We start from the raw sequence: 22636 nt of genomic DNA, 5'->3' as shown, positions 1-22636 counted from the left end.
AAATTGTGATCACACGACGGCCGCGAAGGCACACATTCTTCCTCCTACTCCAAAAAACTTCTCCAAAAATATTATTATTATTCTACAACTAATTTCTTAATTAATTTGACTTTTCTCATTCATTTGCTTTCCTCCAAATCGGACATATTTTCATTTTCTGGAGGGTGTGGGAACAATTAAGTTGGTGGGTTACCATTTGTCGGTGAGTCTTTTTGAGAATGTGCGAGACGGATGTTCGTACTTATACTTTATAAGTATAACGGTTATAAAATATGATGTTTGGTTTCTTAATAATGAACGAGTCCCATTTGTGTCGAGATTTGAGCATACAACAACGATTTATCAGCCAGCAATTAAAATATTTTGCATTAGTAAGATTAGAGGTTCAACATTGTTAGTTGTTTTGAATATGGATCTATTTATGGTTTTATTTATCTATTTTGTCAGTCAATTTATGGTAATTTGTAGTTTGCATATCGTCGTTCAGCGAGATAGCTCAACAACATTCCTTTCATTATCTGGTTTTGCATTTTGTGTCTTGTAGCCTCAGAGAAAATGGCTAGAGATAATATTATCATGATTTTGGTTGGAATGCGCGTTTATCGTATTCTTGTGGCTTATTCGCAGGTTTGGAATAACTCAAATCTTTCTGGCTCGGACCGGCCAGATTACAAAGTGGCTTGCGTCCAAGAGGTTGTAGGCTCTACTTGTTGTGCTGTATGGAGACTTTTGAGGATTTTATAATTTGACTGACTAAAACTATTTGACATAGTGCAAAAACGACTAGTTACCCTCTAACTCTTACTTTTTGTTTCAACGATTAATAATACACCCAAGCACGTTTAGAACACAACAAGTAAGTCGTTTTGTAAAGGATAGAGGATATATATATTGGATTAATTAATTAATTAATTAATTAATAATCAATACTGCTTAACTAGGATAAGAAAGATGTTGGCTCACATGGAACTCCTTCGCAAAGTGCCCAATTTTCCAAACTACACATCCAAACTCTGGGGTTACCCAGAGAGGACTTTGGACCAAGGTGAGGCGTCGCTCGTTGTGCTTGGACCCCCACTTCATCTCTACCACTCACTTCCATCAAAGAACTGCACGGTCCACGTTTCAGGAATTCCTGGTACATACATTGTTTTTTTCATTTTATATAAAATTCTAATAATTCTATACAGAATACAATTAATGCTGGAACGAGGCGAGGACGAGTTTATAATAATAAAAATATTCGATTTCTGAATTAGATTGGTGCTCAATGGGAAACGTTGCTGATATCTTTTCTGACTTTGGAAAGATTTTTAGCATTGAACTGTCGGTAAAGATGGACATGAAGACAAGGAAACCAAAGTGCAATGGATGGGCATTGGTGACATTTTGTGGATATGACGCTGCTCAAAAGGCATGTTTCGCTCATTTGAATCGCAGAATTCCCGGTATGTTGTAACACTTTGCATATTTTTAGTGCATATTTATGTACTTTAGCTTAATATATAGCTTTACATTAACAAATGCATATTTGCGGTTCATCCAGGAACTGCCAATCCGCTTTCAATTTATAAAGGAATCGTCAACAACGTGGTGCTTTTAAAGAATCTCCCGTCTACCATGGCAAAAGCTCAGATAATCATGAATATCAGGTAATGAATTTTTATTGATTCTGTATTACGACAACAAACAACAAACTCCTTGGTTCATATGAATATGCATATACAAAAGGTAAAAACATTTGTTTATATTGTTTTTTTTTTATTTCAGCGAATATCCGGGTGTTGTAAGCATCGGGTTTGTGGGAGGTACGACATCCCGCATTATTTTCGAGGATTTGGACTACGCTCTTTTGTTCATGGATTTAGTTTCTGGTGGTGGTGTTGTAATGGAGGGCTTTACTTGCACCGTGGAACCCGAGGACAAGGACGAACTACTTGACGAGGATAGTGCCTGAGGATAAAAAAAGGCCAACGATAATGCGTATTATTTTTCTGACAACATTATCACAACCAGACTACAGCAACAAAGCTGTTCTATATAGACAAATTTAAAGCATAAAACTTTTCATTCATTCATCAAACTGATTGGAACAACCACAAACCATATACTTAACTGTCACCACTCAACATCCAGTATCTACTGATTTTATTCTTACTTTAAATTTTAACAACAAAGATGCTGCATTTTGAATCAGCAGTTTCTGGTCATAAAAGTATCCAATCAAAAAATAACCCATTGTAATTCGAGTTTCGTTTTAAATGTTTGAGACTGATAATATGCCATTGATTGACACAGACTTGTTGGTTGTTCAATATTATTGAACTCTTTGACTTTTGATGCCTTACAAAACATATTGAATCTTTCACAGCTCTCTCTAAAAGTAAATTTATTTTGAAACCAAACAAGTCGATTTTCTAAATAAGTAAACTTTCCTGCAAACTTCAAAATAATAAACCATGAAAAATGGGACGATATAGACGCACAACTATTTTGTTGTGAGCTTCAAAATATGTTGCCTTAAAAATTGACAACTTTCGCTCTCGATTGAGTGATTTTTCTTATAGGCTGTATCCCATCTTCTTGCGAATCAATTAGATTTTAATGGTGTAACTTTTTGCCATGTCATTCGAGTATTCTACATATTCTCGAAATATAGATTGTACACGTAATACCGTATTACTAGTCTTCACAAGCCTGAATATTTGATCTACAAACAAAAGTACACAACGAGATGTTTCGTCGTCGTATTGTAAAAACCAATTATAACTTCATCAAGTTTCTTTGTCAAATTTAAAATTAATAATGGTCTTCAAATTGATTCAAGTATTTCAAAATTTTTAGCGTTTTATTTTCTGAAAGGAAGCAAAAAGAAGTAATTGTTGGTACCTATATATTATTGTACTTGTTCATGCCAGCTATTTGCATAGTAGGACAAGTAATGCATTTATTAGTTTGTTTCACATACAACACACAGGAACTCATTTTTCAACATTGATTCTCATTTGCAAGTCATTACCATAAATAAACTGAGAGAGAAGAGTGGTCATATTTGCGTGTACTTCCAAATGTATTTTATTAGAAGTAAATTTAGTTTTTAATAATTTTAACTGCTCGTAAAAGCAATAAGAGTATTTAAACCACGTAGTTAATAATTAATTTATAAGAGTAATAATAATCAATCCATGTATATTATCGACATATCTGTGAGTCGCAATGATAACCACTGTACTGTGATGTATTTAATTCAGCAATTTGCTATAAATGAACAAACAAATATTAAGCTTTCGCAACAACCTTCTTGATATAGGATAATATAAATTTAGTAAAAGTACGCATGTTAATTTAAATAATATCATGATAAAACGCACCTGAAAAATGTAGAAACTCAAACAAACCCTTATTTAGAGAATACACTCGAATCGATTATTGAAGATTATTTTAAGTAAATCACAGGTCGATGACGAAGAAAAACTGTGCTGTATTGTAACTCATAATCACTGATGATAATTGCTAACATGGCTGCTGCGATGTGTACTTACTTGTCCAAGCTAAGTGTGCTATTTTTTAGTGCTCAAGTAATAATTACCCAAAAAAGTGTAGATTTAAGACTCGATTCCGTCGCCATCACCGTCGTAATGTGCCAACAAATGAAAATGCTATCAGCCAATTTGCTTATTACAATAATAACAATATGTAGGTCGTGTATTGTACAATAATGAATGGGATATCAATAAAGTTAGTAAAAACCAAATACCATACTCGTGTAGCAGCAGAATATTTCATAGTAAATATTTTATTTGAAATCCTTACATTTTTGCCATAATGCCATATTTATACGTACATACATTGCAAATAAAATAATAATCAGAATCTGTGACTTGGACTTGTTATTACACAATAAAGTGCACTGGGTTGGTTGAGTGGGTGGAGATAACATTTATCGCTATTCCCGTATTCAATGAAAACCACACAAGTTTCATAATATGTAAGTGAAAAAAATATGTACACATATTTCAACCTGAAAACGTCATAAAATAAAACGTACAATTTCAGAATATGAAAAAACTAAAACAAATAGTGAATAATAAAACTACGTGACTGACATGAGGACATGTGTAAATATGTACGCATATTGAAAGGTTGAAATGATTTGAAATACGACTCTCGAAAATTATGTGTACGTACGCGATATGAAAAAATAGCTGAGAAAAACGAGTAGCTTTTACAAGAATCTACTGCTAAGGGAAATATCATGTAAAAGGAACATTATTGGTTAATATTTAGTATACTTGCATAGTTTTCATTCTTGTGTTTACGCAAAATCAAAGTGCTAAACCTTTGTAATTTTTTAACTAATGATAGAATTGTAGGCGAAACGGTAGAAAATGTAAAATAAAACTAGTTCCATTCTCGATTTTGATTGCTCGGCTGTCGTTTTTGTCAAGTAGAAAAGTGGTGGGCAGATATGAGGGTAATATTTTCTTAAATTACGCCAAAGGTAGTTGATCGATAGGTGTGAAGAATTTGAAATCCTTTGGAAATAGTTCTTCTGCACGGGGGTACATTAGCTTGTACGATTGTCGGATGGTAACATCTGCCACGCCAGCGACGTCCCCAATCTCTTTTTGTGAGCGTTTTACCTCAGACGCCTTAAGAAATTCATACTTGTCAAACTTGGATAAAATCCTCATCAATAGAGTATTAACATAATCATGGTACCTGAGAGGCCATGTAGATTGCGGCCGCAGCAACAGAAATTGGCGAACGACCTGGGACAATATCCATATCGACGGCAGCGCGAGCTATGGAAGTGGCGGCCTTTTGAACTGCATTTGGAAGACCGAGATTTGAACAGAATCTGGACATGAAATCCCCAGTAGTGATCAACTCAACGGAAGTGTCAAGAGCCTTTAGAATCAATTTGAAACATCGTCCAATTTCTTTTTTTGAAATCTTTGACACGGCACAGATCTCTTTGAAAGTCCTAGGAACACCTTCTTGCCGGCAAGCAATATACAGACATGCAGACGCAATTGCATCGTTCGAACGCCCCTTGAGATTTTTTCCATCATGAACCATCTAAAAAAATATATTTATTTTTACATTAGAATACTGATTAATGATTATTTCAAACCAAATGATTAGTCACAAATTTTGTATATTATTAAATTTGTGTATATACCCGGAACAAGTTGTTAGCTCGGTCAATGATGGTTCGTGGTAAATTGATTCGCTCCGCCATTTGACTGATTTCCCGGAAAGCGTTCATCAGTGCTCGATCTGAACTACTAATGTTTCGACGATTTGCATATTTAGCTCCTCCAAACTCATCAAACGCAGCCTCCCCGCGACCACCTCCAATAATTGTGGTAAGATCCGATCCATTTAGAAGTGGGTTTTCAGGCCCTCCGACTCGAGAAGGGTCCGCATTAGCCTTCTCATTGCTGAACGTTCTCCATTCTGACCCCACGTCGATAACTCTACAAACAAAAATAAAGCAGCACAACTTAATTTAGTCCTCTCCTATGAATACTAAGAATGTGACGATGATGACTTGATGGGACTATTGTCAATTGACTTACCTGTCACCAACCACAAGGCCACAAACTGAACATATCTGATCACCAGCACGATAGTCTTCAATTAATGGAGCGTCAGGATGTTCCTTGCAAAATATCCCACTGGGATCTGCTCTGCTACTCGACGACGCCATCCAATCACAGCTTGTTTCGATGATCCACTTGTCAACCAAGTGTCTGGTGCTGAAAACCCCAAAAACAAGGAGACAATAATGAAAAACGCCAAAAAGAAACTTGAACAACAACACTTGTTCAATATTGGTTCAACCTACAGCAGAAGCTGCGGAAGTGTGCAGTGCAAATTGCACTGTGCAATTCAAATTAATTAATTTTGTATCCACTCAAACTCAATTCTTGAATTTTAATCTTTCTTTTACAAATAAAAATAAATGATTGAAGATTGGTCTTACCTCAATAATAACTAACAGTAATTTACTGCCAGTAACTATAAAACACAAACTTACAAACTGCTTATTTGCTGCCGTCTAATATAGATAAAATAATAAATATATAAATAATAACACTTCTTCTGCTAAAATAATAATACCTGCTGCTCCTGCTTTAATTTGACTATACGTAATTTTGCTGATGATGGTGATGGTTATAATTTTTGAAAGCTATAAAAACGTAAAATTGAATTGAAGGGAGTTATTTCATTCCAAATTACGGAGTGATGTTTTGCACTGGTAGTGGTTGGGTTCCAAGAAATAGAATGGCGCTGCTGTCTGCCTCTCATGGGCTTTTCAGCAAAAAGCCCAAAGCTGAATCAGCAAACTCGCTTTTGCAATAATGGTTTCTCTCTACAAGCAATTGCAATTTTATGCACGACATTCTTACGTTCTTGCGAACATGAACGTTTGGAGTGTAGAATGAATGAATCTTGAATGTAATGGAATGATAACTCTACATGCATTTTTACTGGAGATTTAGAAATTTCAATGTATTTGCGTAATAACGATGCTTGAAATTTGAGTTTGTATGAATATATGTAAGTACTTCAGCCTCGTTTGTCTGAACCGTCTAAGCCTACTGAAATTTTGTAATTTAGCAGTACTATACTAAGAGATGTGCATATCACGATAAGTGCGGATTGAGAACGCCGTTCTGACCCCGGAAGAAGAATCCATACCGAGGATCAAAGCTGGAAATTTCCACACCCACCAAACCTCTCCGATGAGGTGGTAACTGATCCTTGGGCAATTTACGAACTGGGGATTTGGACTTGGATGAGAACCTCCTCTTCTTAGTTTCGTTACGTTGGTGGCTCTGGGGTGGGTTGTCTTTCATATGTAAATCTTCAGAGAGCGTGGTCACTTTTCCTGAAGCTGAAGAGTTTACCCAAGCGGTTGGACCTTTCTGGTAAAAGAAAGAGACAAATATCGAATAAAAATTTATCCTCCTCCTGGATTATAATTTTTATAGATGGAAGAATTGTCAAAGCGTACGAGCATTTTCGTTGAAGGGATCGTAATTGGTTTTGCAGCCTTTTTCGTTTCCACACTGGAAGAACTACTCATCATAGAATTCTTTCCTTTATCCGTCCATGCCACTAACTTTTGTTTGAGTCCTTGCCTCTTGGAGGGTCCATTATTGAGCGTTGATAGGGATGATAGGATTCTGGAAGTCATCAGAGACGGAGATGGAGACGATTGCATAGACTCCTGAAACTTGAACTGATGCCGAAAAAGTCGTCTTTGTCCGGTTTCAAATTTGTTTCTGGGTGAAATTTTTGGCAATATATTGACATCATCAGGTTTGAGTTTGGGATAACGTGGTGGTAGGCCAACCAATTCACCGGTTTGCTGTAGTTGTTCCCTGCCACGCTTTGAAGTTTTAGGTGCCAACTTTTTCCTTCAAGATAAATATCAAGTTTACACTTTTATACCAACAATTGACAAGGAGTTCAATTTTTTCTAGGCATGCATGTTTCATAAAACAACATAGTAGCATAAATACAGGAAGAGTTTAATATGCACCTGGATTTCGCCCCCTTTGAATATCCATCATTGTGAATGAGATCGTTTCCAATAATTGATGCAACATTTCCATTGTAGTCGAAATTATGCTGAATCGCCTCAGTGCGAAACTCTTCTTCGAATGTAGGAAATTTCAGCTCCAGTTCTTCACGTAATTTTTTAAGTGCATACTGTGCTTGTCTAAGTTCAAGAACTTTCTCGCGAGCGTTTAATGACATACTTATTAATTTAGGCTACAGGTGTCAAGTTGCATTGATTTTTGAGAAATTATAACTAAAGATAACTATCTACATAAATGGACATAATTTAATTATAGCAAAGACGTGTGAGACTGAGGAGCTAGATCGAATTGGATGAATTTCATTTCTGACAGATTTGAACAATTTCCAAGGCTTTTTATTTTTCATTCAAATTATTACAAGAACCACGATTTGGTATATAGACTGTCAAATATTACTTTTCCATAGTCAAACTAGATATAAACTTTTAGCCCGACAATTGCCTGCATACGATACTGCCGTTTTTTGTTACAATTTGAATGCAGGGACGACTTGTTGGTTGTCGTGAAGTCGGATATATACCTTCACTGCTCTCTGGAAATATGACGCCAGAATTTTGCCTATGCACACCTGTAGACATTTTTGGAGGTGAAAAAGGAAAAAATGGTTTTCTTGGTCCTTCTTGAGATGGATTTCGATCTCGTCCAGGTGTGGTTGATATTCTGGAAGAAATTGTGGCATCGTCGTTTTGTTTTACAGACTGAATTATCAAGATTATGGGAAGAAATGACTTTTGACCATCCCCCGTGGATACTGGGACCTGAATCGTGTACGGGGATCGTGTTTGTAGAGGATTTGCAAATTCCCCATCGCTTGTTTGACACGCTGTCATCGTTATGAAAAGTAGGAAGAACATTCCAATTTTGCTGTTCATCTTGGTATAATTACGAACCTGTAACAGATTTATTTGGGATTAGTTATGTGCCTTGGCGTCTATATTATAAATTTCAGTTTGTAGTAAAAGTTTTAAAGTGTAAAGGTCCACCTGTCTTAGATTCTAGTTTTTCGTTCGCTCCTTAGCTGTCTACGTACGTACTACACTTTTGTGTATGTCCTTTTGAGTTGTGTATGTCCAGCCTTATCTGCATGGATAATTACTCCAAATGTATTATACTTGTATGAGTGACAAACTAACCACCCAATTAAATACTTGTGGTTACAAGTTTCCGTTTCTTGGTGTTAATTAAGGAGTCTTATAATTACGCGATAATGGTGCATAAGAATTTGTTGAATTTGCATAGTAATGCATGCGGCGTCAGGAACACATATTGGAAATTTTATTTTGATAGAGAAGTTGTATATAAATTTGGACACAATTTTATTACTTTAAATTATTTAAAAGCCATACAATATGATGCTTAGTTAGTCAAACACCGGAAAATTATATAGGTAATCAATCAAATATACAATCAAAGTTTTGACCTATTTTCAAAAACGTGTGGCAAAAGACTTTTTCTTCCCAAAACTGCCTTAATATTCCCAGCAGGGGCATCAAATGGTAGAAAAACTGCGTGTTATGAAAAAATTAGCCATTAGTTGTTGGAACTAGTTTAGTATTTAATAATAAACCAAACCTTCGTCATTTTGAGCTCCAGTAATTTTTGAAAATTTGCTAAAATCCACAGGCACATAATGTTTGTTAGGAAGCTCGACCTCGATGAGACCCATTTGTGGCACACGTTCGAGAACTTCTTTTTGTGCAATGTAAAGGGTATTTTGTACAGAGGGAGAGAAAATTCCGGTGTCAGGAGGACCTGCATTTTTTATAAGTTGGTCACAAATGCTATACTTTGTTTCCTTTCAATTAAACAAATATAAATATGTAGATACATATTCACATACCAGCGAATGCATCAAGTATGCAATTTTTCACGGTGTGCCTAAAATTTCACAATTTCATTTATCAAAAAAGTGCCTTGTTACATATTTTTTTAATCGTATATTTTTCCTACCAAGCTTTATCATAGTCCACGCCATTGGTTGATGCATAATGCCATTTCGCGTAAACAACGGTGCTGAAGACCCTCTCGTGAGTATCTGGCAAGGTGGCGAACTCATCGTGGATAAAGTGTTCAAAGCCAGATTGGGTCGTCTTGATGACTCGGAGACCTTTCAACCCTGACGTTATCTCGGGCATGGCTATATGCACATAGTAAGTTTAACTATTAATATTGAGCATATTTCTTAATTTGCATATTTGAGACTTTCTGTCATTTATCAGTTATTCCACCCAGTAGTAACCGCTAATTTGACACTATATGTACTGACGTACACATTTGTCACGCGATTAATAAATCAGTTTGCTGAATTTTAGAATTTTTTATAAGTACTGCTTACCTCCCCGCTTGAAGATAATGGTTGAAAATCGTACGGTACTGGGGGTGGAAATGAAGGCGTGGTTGTGGGGAGTTCCATCCGCAATCATCCTTTCCCAGGGGTGCTCCTCCAGGCAGACGCGAACCTTGACCACGTGCGGATACTTGGACAAAAAGTGGCTGCAGAGAAGGAGGCCAAATTCTTCTGGGGATTTGACCCCGTGCAATTTCGCCATGACATAAACAGTATTTTTTTGGGAGTCGGTTGCTAAAAAAATTGTGTTGGGATTAAGTTAGATTAGACGATAAAGACGACATTAATAGCCAAAACGGTGTTTTCTTACCAACAATGTCGCTATTATCACCAAACAGGTAGTCTTTTTTTGAATCCAAGGTGAGTTGGGTGTTCACTGTGAACTCTTTAATGTAATGGGTGGGTCCGTCACGACGAATGTGGAGCATTTTCACAAAGTTCTTCCCGTACCCAGCGTCCACAAATTCGAAAGAGGAGTCTGGCAAGGGCTCATCAGGCCGATCCAATTTTCCGTGGTGATACGCCATGGCGAATTTCTAAACGGTTGGTGGACGTTACAGAGACTATTGGCGTTCTACTCCAAGAGGATACTGAACGGGAATAACTTTTTTGTTGAGGCAATACGAGATTAAATTAATCTTGTGAGATTGTTCCAGATAGTTAGCACAATTTTGCACCTAATGTCTCGCTTTATACAGTAGACAGTCTAAAAAAAGTTGGACATTACATACACACGAATAATGACTAAATGTGGTCTATATTTATGCACGAATATGTACATGGATTGAGTTTTGAGATGATTTAATGTGGGTGATAAGTCCAAATGGTCATCTGAGGAAATTTACTCAATCTTTATACTCCTTGAGTCTATAACTAAATCAATCATCGTGTTTCATGTCACATCACTATCGTCGTGTCACAGAGTCAACTTGTGACTTGGTCATCATAACACTTTATCAAAAATAAAACTATTGGGAAATAGTTTTTTGTTTGTCACCAGCTATAGCTTGCACGAGGGGGTAGATGATTGGTCTTTTGAATGAGTTGAGCCAAACATAATGTCAATCAGTACGACCGTTGAATTTTATAAGTAGTAATGCTACTCATATATGTATAATTTTTTAATGGTTCATATTATGCAGGACTTGTTTTTCTGGAATGGAAAATAACTTTATAGTTTTTTTAATCAATGCGAGATAAATTAAATCATGTCAATTATTCTTGTGTGATTGTTTCACACGATGCATCTTGGGATTAGACTAAAGTACTATGCAATTATGATTTTCCATCTCCATTATTAGCAAGGCGAACGTGTATAATCTTTCTTTTATTCGAAAAAGGAAAGAATGTGACTTTGGTTCGTTTTTCATGACAACAAGTTTAGTAATGCTTAACTTTGTCATTCAGCACGCTGACTAGAATGAGCTTGATGACCTCTATTTGCATCAACAACTTGTTCTCGATCATTATGCCATCACAAACCAAAAACCTGGACCAAATATTATCCAACTTGGGTGACGATGATAATAATGATGACCTAGCTTCTCACAAGAAGAAAAGACGAAGCAAAAAACATGTTTCCCCAAATAATCAACGACCCAAGCTCCGACTTCACGATTTCTATCGATCTTCTGTACGGGGTGAAGGAATTGATCTATTTATTCAGACCAAAATATTCCAAGATTATCTACAATGTGAAGTCACTCCATGGACTTACCCAAAGCGATCTACGTAAGTTCACTGCCACGTGTTACGCATATGTAAGATTGTCTCGTGAATTGCATATCATACGAACTAATGTAATGCAAATAGCATGTAATGGTTCATATTTGACAGGGACAAAGTCGAGCTGGAACCAATTCCTTCAGGTTTCCTTCCTCCTCTGAATACTGACCCACTCTTCGCCACAATGACAAATATGCACGGCAATGTCGAACGTGTCCGAAGGGTTTGCGGTTACAGAGAAATTTTCATGAAAAGAATGCACATCGAGTATTTAAAGGACAAGGAGAAAGAAGACGTGTGTCATATTCTCTATCCGGAGAAAGTAGCCCAGGAAGTAGACTCCATGTTTATTGAAACTGATGGCCCCGTTGAAGTACTTCATAGACGTTTTCGCTATTTGGCACCTGGGGGAGGATCGAATAAGAAAAAGAAAAAGCATAAACACAAACATTCGAGTGTCAAAAAATTGAAACGTAGAAAACTTTCACAGAGCTATTCTCCTAGTCCGACAATGAAGCTGGCTAAAAAACGTGCTAAATCAAGTCATGAATCAAGACATGACCACCATGACCGTGTAAAAACGTATGAAAGAAAGCGTAACCGAAGCCTAGAATACCGCCGAAGTCATAGTCGACGTAGGTCACGTAAAGTGGAACTTGATGTTCGCCATGAGGGTTTAGGACACCATCACAAAAGAAGAAAGGAGAACGGCGAGTATCGTCGTCGTAGAACACAATCTGGATCTCATATTCGCAAAACTCGCAGGAATGATAGCGAAGAAAAGGCTGTCCTAAGAAGTAAGTCGCACCATCATCATCATCGACATCAGAGAAATGAAAGCAAATCCAAGAAACGGCACAAAAGTTATTCCAAGGAAAATGGGAATAAGAATGTCTCTAGATCACGAAAAGACGCAACTTCCAAAAAAATGGGCAAATCTTTAACCAAGGAAAGAAAAAAACCTGTGATAAATCCAAGTCAAGGGTACGACAAAAATATAAAAAACGAATTATTGCATAAGAAAAAAGTCGACAAAACCGACCACACATCGTCAAAACAAAGGTCTAAAATTGTCAATGTAATACCCCCTAAAAATGAGACCAAACAACAACTTGGCACGCATCTGGGTAAAGAGAAGGCGTCACAAAACTTGAAACGCACAAATAAGAGCAAAAATGATCAAAAGCCAGTCGACACCTCATTAGAAAAGAAACAACATTTACAATCAGCATCGAAAAAGATTATAACGAAAATTCCTAAAAATTCGTCTAGAGATGAAAATAATAATGCTTTCGACCACGGAAAGAAAGGTTTGCCAGCAACGTCACTAGAGGAAAATAGCAAACGCAAGAGTGTGAAAATCGTAAAAGAGCACACGATTCTCGGAAGTGGTGAAAGTAACTCAATTCCGTTTCAAGAAGCAACCCCAGTTAAATCAAATCTTAAAAAACTAGCTGAAGCCACACAGGTTAAACTACAAGATTGGGTAAATCACGGAAATCGCCACAGAGTTCGCCCCTCCGAACCAGATGAAAATGCCAACTATTTGATTAATGATGACAATCTCGAAACTGTTGTAATGCAAGTAATGCAACACAATATCGTTGAACCTATGGAAAAAGAACGCCACAAACCCAAAATTCAACCAAAACATGTATCCGTAACAATGCAGGATGAACAAACGCCCTCCAGAATTGCACAACAATTCAGAGACACAACGGTGGCAGTATTCACCGCTGGCGTATCCACAGATCACAAAGGACATAATCCCCACAGTCATCAAGATAGTAGGAAATCAATGAAAGGCAATAAAACACATGCTTCGAAAACGCCAATCGCCACGAAGGGGAAAGTCAAGGACGCACATAAACCCGACCCCAACAAAGCACCCGAAACACAACCTCTGCCCATGGCACCACCTGTATTCGACATTACAAATTTTGACTCGTACTTTAAGTAGGTCGAGAATTTCGAACAAATAAATGCGTATACATAAAAATGCGTGGCTTGGATTCACGAATACATTAAAACCTCACGGCTTTCTGAAATTTAGATATGTTTATGGAGTTCCGATTGCTGAATTGCCAGAACGCGATAGCGAGTGGCTCGAGCTGTCAGTCACTGACGAGGACGAGTTGGACGAAGAAATTCAATCCTTCGAAAAAGAGAATCCCAAATGGTCAGGGGACATAACAGACATGCGCAATTCTTTTGACCTGTATAATTACACTACAGTCTGTATTTTATATTTTGGCACTTTTAATTGCAGGATGATTGATGGAATTAGTTTTGAAAGTCAACAATTGATAACAGAATTGAAACTAATGTATTGGACTTGTCTCTTAACGGGACGCCAATTTTATTACAATATTCCAAATTTCCTCAAGGGTCACATGGAATTTGCTACAAAACGGGTTAGAATGATTCCGTTTTTTATCTCTACCTTCATTCTTTGGGCTTCCCTGGTTATCATGGCTCAGTCATACGTCAGCATCACTTTCGAAGAGCAAAACAGCAATGACACAAATTCTGGAACAGCCCAAGTGTATGTTTGGATAATTCTGTATTATGCCGTGTAATTCATGGTGCTGATAAAAATATATTGACCCTTTTCTTTATAAATTATCAGGCAAATTGAGCAACTGGAAGCCAACAAGTATGGCGAAACTAGTCTGTACGTCATTGCCAACTTAGCATTCGTTGCAGTTTGGAGTGTATTCGTAATTTTGAGAGATGGTCAGCTTATTACGCATTACTTTAATTGCTGGTGTCCTGCTTTGGGTATTGAATTCATTGAATTCATTCGCTAAAATTGTGTATTTAATCCTAATCAAATGGCCATTACATTTTGTGCAATAATGTAGCGGAAATGGAGACGAGTGCCGCAGTGAAGATTGAAACAATGACACAATACAATTTGCTTGCATGGTTGATATCAGGAGGAATCATTGTAAAATAATTTATCACTGTAAATTTTTCATACTTTTCTTATTTTTACGTTTGTTCCCTGAATGCATGTAGGTAATAGGATTTTCAATTGACTTTCCAGGTGATGCAAGAGCTATTTATTTCTGTCTTCTATTCTGCATGACTTAACACTTAAAGTTTTCTTTATAAATTAGCAAATGTTCGAGGGACCACAGGACTTTTGGCAATTCTCATGTTTCGCAATGTGTTCCCTGATATTCGACTTCAGGACGACAACAAGTTATTTTGGTTCCAAATATTTGGCTTGGTCTTTATTCTTTACATCCTTTTCTGCGCTCGGATGTTATTCACGTTAATGCAAATAGTTGCACTGATTGCTAGAAATTCTGCAGAAATGTGGAACTTCAAGTTTGCTCTAACTTTTAATCAGTGTAAGTATACAGCAGAATACATGAGTGTTGCTCAATAATTTAGTTCCGTATTCGAAGAACCGTCTCATTTCGCCTCATATTACAGTGGTTATGACCAACAGAGGCCACATGAAAAGAATCTCTTTGCAGCTTCCTCTCATCAAGTTTTTCACTCACCATCGTATCATGACTGCATTGGTGAGAATTTACGGAGAGATATTTGGAGTTCCCATCATGATATACTTGATTGTTGAGGTATGTTTAACAGACTCGTATGAAATGTAGAAATAGAAATAGCAATGTTAATAATAAACAAAAGGTGGGGATGATGACCTACGTGATGGTGCGGCTTTTCAATTTCAAAGCTGGAAATGTTCAAGACTACAACGGCAAACCTGAAGTGATTTATGAATATTTTCAAAAGGCGAAACAGAATAGCACAATAATACATATCAAAGTGAGTGCCAAAAACTGATTTGCAAATAAGACGCATCTAATGTGTCAATAAATTGGACATCGTTTTTCTGTTACAGTTTTATCACTCACCGGTTGAAGAGATCTCGACCAGTCTATTCATCCTCATAATGATTTGTTTTGACTACATGTTCACTACTGAAGTTATTGCATCTGCATCCCAAGCGGTACAGCATATTAGAAACTCAAAGCATAAAAATTAATGACTTTGTAAGTCCATTTTATGATAATTTTGACGTAATTGTAGTTTTGCGACGGATTCGAGTTTGTGAGGAGAACTAATTTAGTGTTATGCAAGACGTCTCATCAGAGACGCCTGGTTCAAAGTCTCTTGTGGAGTATGTCAGACACAGATCCAACCCTTCTCTCTGCTGCAAATTACTTTCCAATTTGCAGGTCTACAATTGTTGCTGTACGTTAAATAACGCTAATTGCTTGTATAATTACTCTTTTCCCCAAAAAATGAATTTAATTATAACACTCAATTTTGTAGGGGTTGGGTGCAGCGGTTGCATTTTTTTCGCTAATTATACAGTTGCAATCTGAAACCAAAATATTTTTCCTCGAATTCAAGTTGTGTGAAGAATCAAAGAAATTGGGAGGTGTGATTATTGAACCAAGATGCAAGCCAAAGTAGTGTAATGCAATAAGTAATGCGATTAAATTGTCATGGTGTATCGTCATCACTGTGACATGCAATTAATTTAAAATTAAAATAAGTTGTAAAATTTTAAAACTTCAATAAAATTCTTGAAATTCTTTTAATTGTAATGTCTGTTTGAACAATTTGTTTCACGGGGGGATTCTAGTTCAAATTAAACAATGTCTACTGAATCAGAAACTGAGGATCTTAATGACGATCTGACATACCAAGATATTTCTGAGGGATCGTTCTCAGTGGGGAAATTTCTTGGACCTCCTCAAACTGTGGGTAATGAGCAAAGCCTCTTCTTCTCCTGGTTACAGAACCGACTGCGAGAACACTACCTCAAATTAGATGAACATCAACGTCAAGCGAGAGAACATGGGAATTATGAACCCATCCTCCAAATTGACGAGTCTGAGATTTGTTTTCATGAACTGAAATTAATCGACATACACGAAGATACCAACATTGAACTGCATCCAGCTAATGTCGATTGCATTGTGAAAGACATCCAGCTAAATTGTGATCAGAAGGATCTTTATGAAACTGCAACTCGGAGAATTACAGTCACTTTCCAGGTAGATAAAATACAGTAATAGAGTTATTATGGGCATATTACTACATATTTTTCTAAAATTACAGCGAAATGGTGTCACTTCTCCAGTTGAGACGTTGCATATTTTGATGGAAATTGGAGAAGTACTTGATGTTGGACTTTTTGAAAAATTAACCCAGCCATTCATAGCATATTCTGAAAAACATGCAATTAATGTATTTCGACACGTCTTTCCTGCATTTGAGGTATGGTCAAAGTAAAAGCTCTGTAAAGATAATCAGGACATCATGCATCGTCCATCATTTGTAATTTTATAGGGATGGCTTTACGTGAGAAAAGGCGAGATTAAACTTCCAATCCCGACAGCATACTATTCTAGATGCGAAGAAGATAAGAAAATGGACCTCGCTCGTTTAATGGAGGAAGAAGAAGTCGTGGAAAATAACATATTGAGCAAGATTGCTGCTGTTTTGAAAAAGAATCGAGATAATGACGACACTATAGAAAGTCACCGCCTCATAATTGTCGAGGATTTGGTCAAGGAGGGATTTGGTCGGAAAAATTCCACTGGAACGTCATTCCTCCCCCTGATGAACGTCATGGCTGGGTTGAAAGAAATCGCCAAACTGCACGCAGTGTCCTGGTCGTTTTCAAAATCGACGGACAAGCAATTGTTCGAACATTGGCCTTTTCTCGAAATGAAAAACTTTCTCCCATTCATCAATGTAATATTTAAGTAATTTTACATTCTCATACTCACATATAAATTGTAGATTGACTAAATTATTAGCATTATGTTTGATATAGGAACGTGTAGCAATAGGATTTCCGGTCCTTGCCACCTTAGCCGAAGAATATCTCATCAAGTACAAAGCTGAGGACAAGGATCGCATTCTGCAACGCCTTCAGTTTATAAGTAAGAATATTTCAACTGTGATGCCCAAACTGTTTCCTCCCAACGCCGTGCTGACTTCTTGGGAACGGAACCCTGTGACCTTAGTCCATCAAAATCTCAACTACATGACCACTCTCTTTCGCCACACCACATACAAAGCTAATCAAGTAGAGGCGAAAGAAATTGAATTGAATTCCATTGAATCCAACCCAAAGGTTGAGGGTTACATGGGTTCGAACCTCTTGATCTATCGGGAACTGCGTATCGACAATTGGAAATTTGCCACATATGGCTCCCCAATGGTTGACGTGGCGTCATTCCTGCTCACCTCGTTGCCTCCGAAAATGAGACGCGAGGAGACGGCATTGTTGCTGAAATTGTACTCGGAAGAGTTTCAGGTGAGATTGGACACCTTATCTAAATTAGGCATGAAAGAATAATTGAGCATGATGACTTATTAGGGAACTTGCACCCTGTTGGGTCAGTCGCAAAATATCTCTTGGAAATGGGGTGACCTAGCTGAAGACTTTGAGAGAGGTCTCCTCTATGCTGCCCTCCTCATTTCGGCCACAGTTACACCAACCACATTTGTTCCAGAGGATGACATGGAGGTCTTTGTGGAGGTGATGCGAGATGTGGTTGCATTGAATATTGCATAGATTAATAAAATTATTATATTAATGCAAAAAATATTGGAGTTATGTCGTAAAGTGTTTAAATAAAAGTATGTATGAGGTGAAAGTTTTGAAAAATGTGAGACAGACGAGAAATCGCATCTCAATCTCCCCGTGCACTTCTGCGCGAGCGACTTTTACTCACTCGCAGAACACAATCGGCGAACTGCAAATAATTAAAACTTCAAGTTAATATTGTTTAATTTCTATTTGTATTTTAAATCTGCAAAAATGCAGTCTATACGCCTGTGCAGCTTACATCCCAAGATCCTGCTCACCCTTAATTCAGGGCTCTTTGAGTTACAAAACTATAATTCAATCTTACTCGGAGGACTCCGATTTCGCCACAGCAAGAACATTAATCCTAAAGTGCAACGAAAGTCCACAGAAGGAAAGGGAATTCAGTACTTCGGATTTAAATATTTTCCCAGGTGTGTATACACTCATTAATAAATACTAAATCAAATCTTCCAACCAGAGGTTAGAGATTGGGCTGGGTTATAATTTTGTTTTGAATGTAGATTTCCTGACCACAAAGATCCACCCTACGAAGCCACCAAGTTGTTTATGGTTAAACGAATTCGGTCGTGCTTCGGAGTCCCAAGATGGGAGAAAGACCTCATAAAACATTTTAAACTTGAATCTGTAAGTATATGTGTAATATTCTAGTACAACTTACAGAAAGTTATTATAAATAATTGTGTGATAAAATGTTCACAGAAAGCGGACACAGCTATAATCAAAAATAGTCCGACAAACAACGCCAGATTGTACAAGATTAAGCATCTTGTCGAAATTACACCTATTACGACACCCTTCGGAATGCCAGATAGTCCCGAGCATGCAGTTTTGAAAGAAAATGGAGAACTTATTGCTTGTCAAATGCTACAAGGAAATCAATTACAGTTACAAGATGCAAAGAATGCAAATGATGAACTGATGAAAAAGTCCGTGGATGGTAGCACGTTGAAAAAGAGGTTACGTTTAAATTGGTATTCCCGTTGGTAGTTAAGAACTTCATTAAGTATTTGTTTTATCAGTCTTTAGTAATAAATGTTACATGCACAATACAAATTTCATAAATAAGCTATTAGGCTGTATAACTTGATTTGTGTCTCTTGTTTATTACGGTCGTACTTCTGTATACATTATATCGGCACATTCTTCAAGTTTTAGCTTAGCCATACTTAGTAAACCTATCGAGCCTGGGTTAAAGATAAATATAGTTAGTAGAGTCAACCATAGGATGAGTAGAATAAGTAGCCACCAAAGTAGTTTCCCATAACCGTAGCTATTTTCAGTAATATACTGTGACCGCGACGATGAGACTTCGTCAGACGACCATATATTCATCGTTCTTAGTGATTCGCGCGTCGCTTGTCGTTCAGCTTTGCGAGCAGAACTTTTGTTCGTCAAAAATGGATCTTGTGCCACCGTGTCAAGAGATGCTGACGTCCCAATTCGTGATAACGGTTCAATGGACTGTTCCTTGCGTGACATGCCCCTACCTTTCAAGGAATTAACAGCATTACTATTATTATGGGGTTGCAAAACTGTCATTTCGGAAGAGGGAGATTCAGGCGGTTGGACATTTGTGGCAGCAGGAGGTCTCTGGGTATCTCGATCAATTGATCGTCGACCGGCACCTGTCGGCTTGTAGTTTGAAGGATTTGTCTGACCAAGAGTTCCATCCACACAATCTCTGTGCTTGTCCCTGTTACGATTTTGACTTCTTTCACCATTGGTATACAATTTACTCCCAATAGGAACCCCACCACCATCTCCGCCATGTTTCTCGACCACTTTTGGGTTTTGGGGACAGCAAGGTTTATCGTTGGAATCTCCATTTTTATTATATGTGCAGACGCAGTAGGGACTCTTTTCTTGCAGGCAGTACTTTTGGACGCCTGCAGAACAATGACACCTGTGATCATTAGGAGTAATCGGAGTTGGGGTATGATTATTGTTGGCCATGAGTTGGTTCGGAGTTTGGCCAGCCGTGGGTATAACATTCTTCGAAGAACCTCCATTATTTCGAAATACGCGTTTTCCATCGTTAAAAGGGTGTTCTCGTTCTTTTCTTTTTTGGGATGGAGGAATGTTTTGTGCCTGATCAACATGCGTATCTGCTACGCTTTTGTATGTAAAACTGCTAGTCCGTCTAGAAATTATTTTAAAAGTGCAAAAAGTTATATGTACATCATGTAGGGAACGCACTACGTAATATATGCTAATAATGAAAATTGTGCCATTACCGTTCAGATATGTGGTGCTGAATACTATGTCGAATTTTTCCTGCAGGGAAACTTTTTTCTACGGACTCAGTTGAAGCTATTTCTTGCAATTGGGGTTGATCTCGTCCAGTTCGTGGTGGGGTCGTGCGAGCTTGAGACATTGCATTTATGAAAGAAATATTGTTTCATTTTCTCTAATTATTATTAAATTCATTGCCAAAATTAAAACTAAACTTCTGAAAATTAATTACTGCATGCAATGCAAAGATCATTAACCTTTAGGATCCCAGTCCACGAATGTCATGGAATTTATTAAATTTTCACTTAAATCCCATGTACACGAGTGTCATGGAATTTGTAAAACATCCCACAAATCCCAAGTCCACGAATGTCATGGAATTTTGAAATTTGACCCTGTGTCCCAGATACATGAATATCATGGATACGCGACAAAATGCGTTGAATCCCGTATACACAAATACGTGTATTTTCAAAAAATTACAAATTTGGCGACCGTGGAAACATTGCATGAAATTGAAGGGTTTTGATATGGCGCCCGAGTTAGGGCTTATGGAATCGTGATGGTTGTCCGTCTGTCTGTCTGTCCGTGAACAGGCTAGAGCCAAAACGACTGACCCGATTCACATGAAATTTTTAGTATATGCAAATTGGACAAAGTTAGAAACGAGTTCGCAGATGGGGAAATTGGTCAAGTGGTTGACCGGTGGGGGTCGTCTGAGTGGATGGGGTACTATACACTAAAATTTCAAAATTGTCATAGAAAGCTGAAATTTGGTATAGAGCTTGCTAATGGCTTCTATTGAAAGAATATGAAGTAAAATTGCAAAATCTTACCGAGGGGACCCTATGGGTGACCCATGCCGGTTTTAAGACATTGTCGTAAAAATATAAAAATCGGCATAGGGATACTGAATGGGTTCTCATGAAAGTATATGAAGTTCAAAGTGGTCAATATGTAACCTTAGTGACTCTAGAGGGTGACCCATACTGGTTTTAAAAGTTGCTATTTTCAGCTGGAATTTGGGATAGGGGCTAAAAATGACTTCTGAATAGCAAATAAAACTTTGGAAGATTTGAAAGAAGCAAGTCACAGTGGTCCTGGTAGTCAAGGAAGGATTTGTAAATACTCCACAAAATAACAAATATTCTGCACACATTCGACCATTCCCAACACGGGGTGTGGTAATCGCAGTCCGGTCAATTCAGACAAAAATTTAGGAGCGGTCCGTCCTTGACTAAGGACATTGTATAATTGCAGACAATGTAGGTTTGTGGCTATTTTTGAAAATCGGTATGGGTCATCTCCCTCCTCCACCCCATATTGTCCCTCTGGTTAAATATTTTTAGATTTCCCCTCCGAGTCTTTCATTACACGCCATTAGCACTCAATGTGCTGAATTTCAGCTTTCTAGCGATATTTTCAAGTTTGGTGTCGATTCCACCCACCTATCTATATGACCTCACTCGACAGATTTGGCTCACTTGCGAACTCGATTATTTTTGGCACCTGCAAAATTTGAAGGCAAACCGTTTTGGGTGTATGGTATCGGTGGACCGAAAGACAGACATGGCAAATACATAAGGCCTCACTGGGATAAAAATTTCTGGTTCGGGCTATGCGAAGCTGTACTAATAGGTTTTTCACCACGGTAATAGTATATGTATATGGGAAGTAGTTTTTGTGGATTATCATTGCATGTGATAATACAAATATATTCCGTTGGTTTTTTCTTGAAAATAAAATTCGGGTCAGTGTGGTCGAAAAAGATTCAGCAGCTTGGGTGCGTGAGGACAGATAGCTGACAATTATTTGGGCCTTAAAGGGCATTTAATTGAAGATTAATTAGGGACTTAGTGATACGATTTTTCGTGACAACAATTTTGAAATGGGATCCTAAAGGTTAACCGTTGTCAAGAATCCCTTTTACATAAATTGCGAGTAAATTATGACCACGACATCGTTTCTATGGGCGGTGCCCCATACGGTTGCGACAAATGAATTATTTTGAAAAAAAATTTCATTTTTTAAATCGTTGGTCCGAAACAGGATGAATCAATTCGTTTCCTCTTAGGGTGCGGCCGTAACTCAGTCAACGAATTATTTTTT

General features: G+C 37.5%; 7 protein-coding genes across 9 annotated transcripts; 4 read left to right on the top strand and 3 right to left on the bottom strand.

The window, feature by feature from the left end:
• Positions 1–63: 63 nt before the first annotated feature.
• On the top strand, positions 64–3756 carry LOC110846200. The gene is made up of 6 exons (XM_022092861.2): positions 64–202; positions 628–856; positions 942–1138; positions 1260–1448; positions 1547–1652; positions 1771–3756. Exons 3-6 carry the CDS (start codon positions 952–954, stop codon positions 1955–1957), a joined length of 669 nt encoding a protein of 222 aa, XP_021948553.1. The 5' UTR covers positions 64–202; positions 628–856; positions 942–951; the 3' UTR covers positions 1958–3756.
• Positions 3757–3780: 24 nt separating this feature from the next.
• LOC110846199 (transcription initiation factor IIB) lies at positions 3781–6306 on the bottom strand. Of its 2 annotated transcripts, none has more exons than XM_022092859.2 (6): positions 6130–6306; positions 5993–6067; positions 5586–5765; positions 5186–5483; positions 4723–5082; positions 3781–4652 (listed from the first exon to the last, which is right to left on the bottom strand). In XM_022092859.2, exons 3-6 carry the CDS (start codon positions 5714–5716, stop codon positions 4491–4493), a joined length of 951 nt encoding a protein of 316 aa, XP_021948551.1. In that variant the 5' UTR covers positions 5717–5765; positions 5993–6067; positions 6130–6306; the 3' UTR covers positions 3781–4490. The 2 variants fall into 2 exon arrangements, with proteins under 2 accessions (XP_021948551.1, XP_021948552.1); XM_022092860.2 differs by having other exon boundaries at positions 5993–6027.
• A 145-nt stretch (positions 6307–6451) lies between these two features.
• LOC110847491 lies at positions 6452–8731 on the bottom strand. Its single transcript, XM_035849143.1, has 4 exons — positions 8603–8731; positions 7559–8509; positions 7028–7433; positions 6452–6938 (listed from the first exon to the last, which is right to left on the bottom strand). The coding sequence occupies exons 2-4, from the start codon at positions 7774–7776 to the stop codon at positions 6657–6659; spliced, it is 906 nt and encodes a 301-aa protein (XP_035705036.1). The 5' UTR covers positions 7777–8509; positions 8603–8731; the 3' UTR covers positions 6452–6656.
• Positions 8732–8911: 180 nt separating this feature from the next.
• Positions 8912–10693, bottom strand: LOC110846031 (uricase). Its single transcript, XM_022092634.2, has 6 exons — positions 10277–10693; positions 9955–10200; positions 9570–9756; positions 9460–9497; positions 9192–9371; positions 8912–9124 (listed from the first exon to the last, which is right to left on the bottom strand). The coding sequence occupies exons 1-6, from the start codon at positions 10491–10493 to the stop codon at positions 9027–9029; spliced, it is 966 nt and encodes a 321-aa protein (XP_021948326.1). The 5' UTR covers positions 10494–10693; the 3' UTR covers positions 8912–9026.
• A 180-nt stretch (positions 10694–10873) lies between these two features.
• LOC110846779 lies at positions 10874–16268 on the top strand. 2 transcript variants are annotated; one of them, XM_022093619.2, is made up of 13 exons: positions 10874–11697; positions 11803–13647; positions 13745–13870; positions 13961–14236; positions 14321–14472; positions 14556–14641; positions 14713–14740; positions 14814–15050; positions 15136–15284; positions 15349–15486; positions 15563–15670; positions 15751–15915; positions 15997–16268. In XM_022093619.2, the coding sequence occupies exons 1-13, from the start codon at positions 11387–11389 to the stop codon at positions 16138–16140; spliced, it is 3765 nt and encodes a 1254-aa protein (XP_021949311.2). In that variant the 5' UTR covers positions 10874–11386; the 3' UTR covers positions 16141–16268. The 2 variants fall into 2 exon arrangements, with proteins under 2 accessions (XP_021949311.2, XP_035705033.1); XM_035849140.1 differs by having other exon boundaries at positions 10874–11726.
• Positions 16269–16285: 17 nt separating this feature from the next.
• On the top strand, positions 16286–18383 carry LOC118434821. Its single transcript, XM_035849142.1, has 5 exons — positions 16286–16727; positions 16792–16950; positions 17023–17430; positions 17513–17998; positions 18062–18383. Exons 1-5 carry the CDS (start codon positions 16326–16328, stop codon positions 18257–18259), a joined length of 1653 nt encoding a protein of 550 aa, XP_035705035.1. The 5' UTR covers positions 16286–16325; the 3' UTR covers positions 18260–18383.
• Positions 18384–18398: 15 nt separating this feature from the next.
• On the top strand, positions 18399–19377 carry LOC110847421. The gene is made up of 3 exons (XM_022094361.2): positions 18399–18705; positions 18796–18919; positions 18995–19377. The coding sequence occupies exons 1-3, from the start codon at positions 18506–18508 to the stop codon at positions 19280–19282; spliced, it is 612 nt and encodes a 203-aa protein (XP_021950053.1). The 5' UTR covers positions 18399–18505; the 3' UTR covers positions 19283–19377.
• The last annotated feature ends 3259 nt before the right edge of the window (positions 19378–22636 follow it).

Source organism: Folsomia candida, unplaced genomic scaffold (assembly GCF_002217175.1).
Source record: "Folsomia candida strain VU population unplaced genomic scaffold, ASM221717v1 Fcan01_Sc003, whole genome shotgun sequence".
NCBI classification, from domain to species: Eukaryota; Metazoa; Arthropoda; class Collembola; order Entomobryomorpha; family Isotomidae; genus Folsomia; species Folsomia candida.
This window is presented reverse-complemented; position numbering and strand designations above follow the sequence as displayed.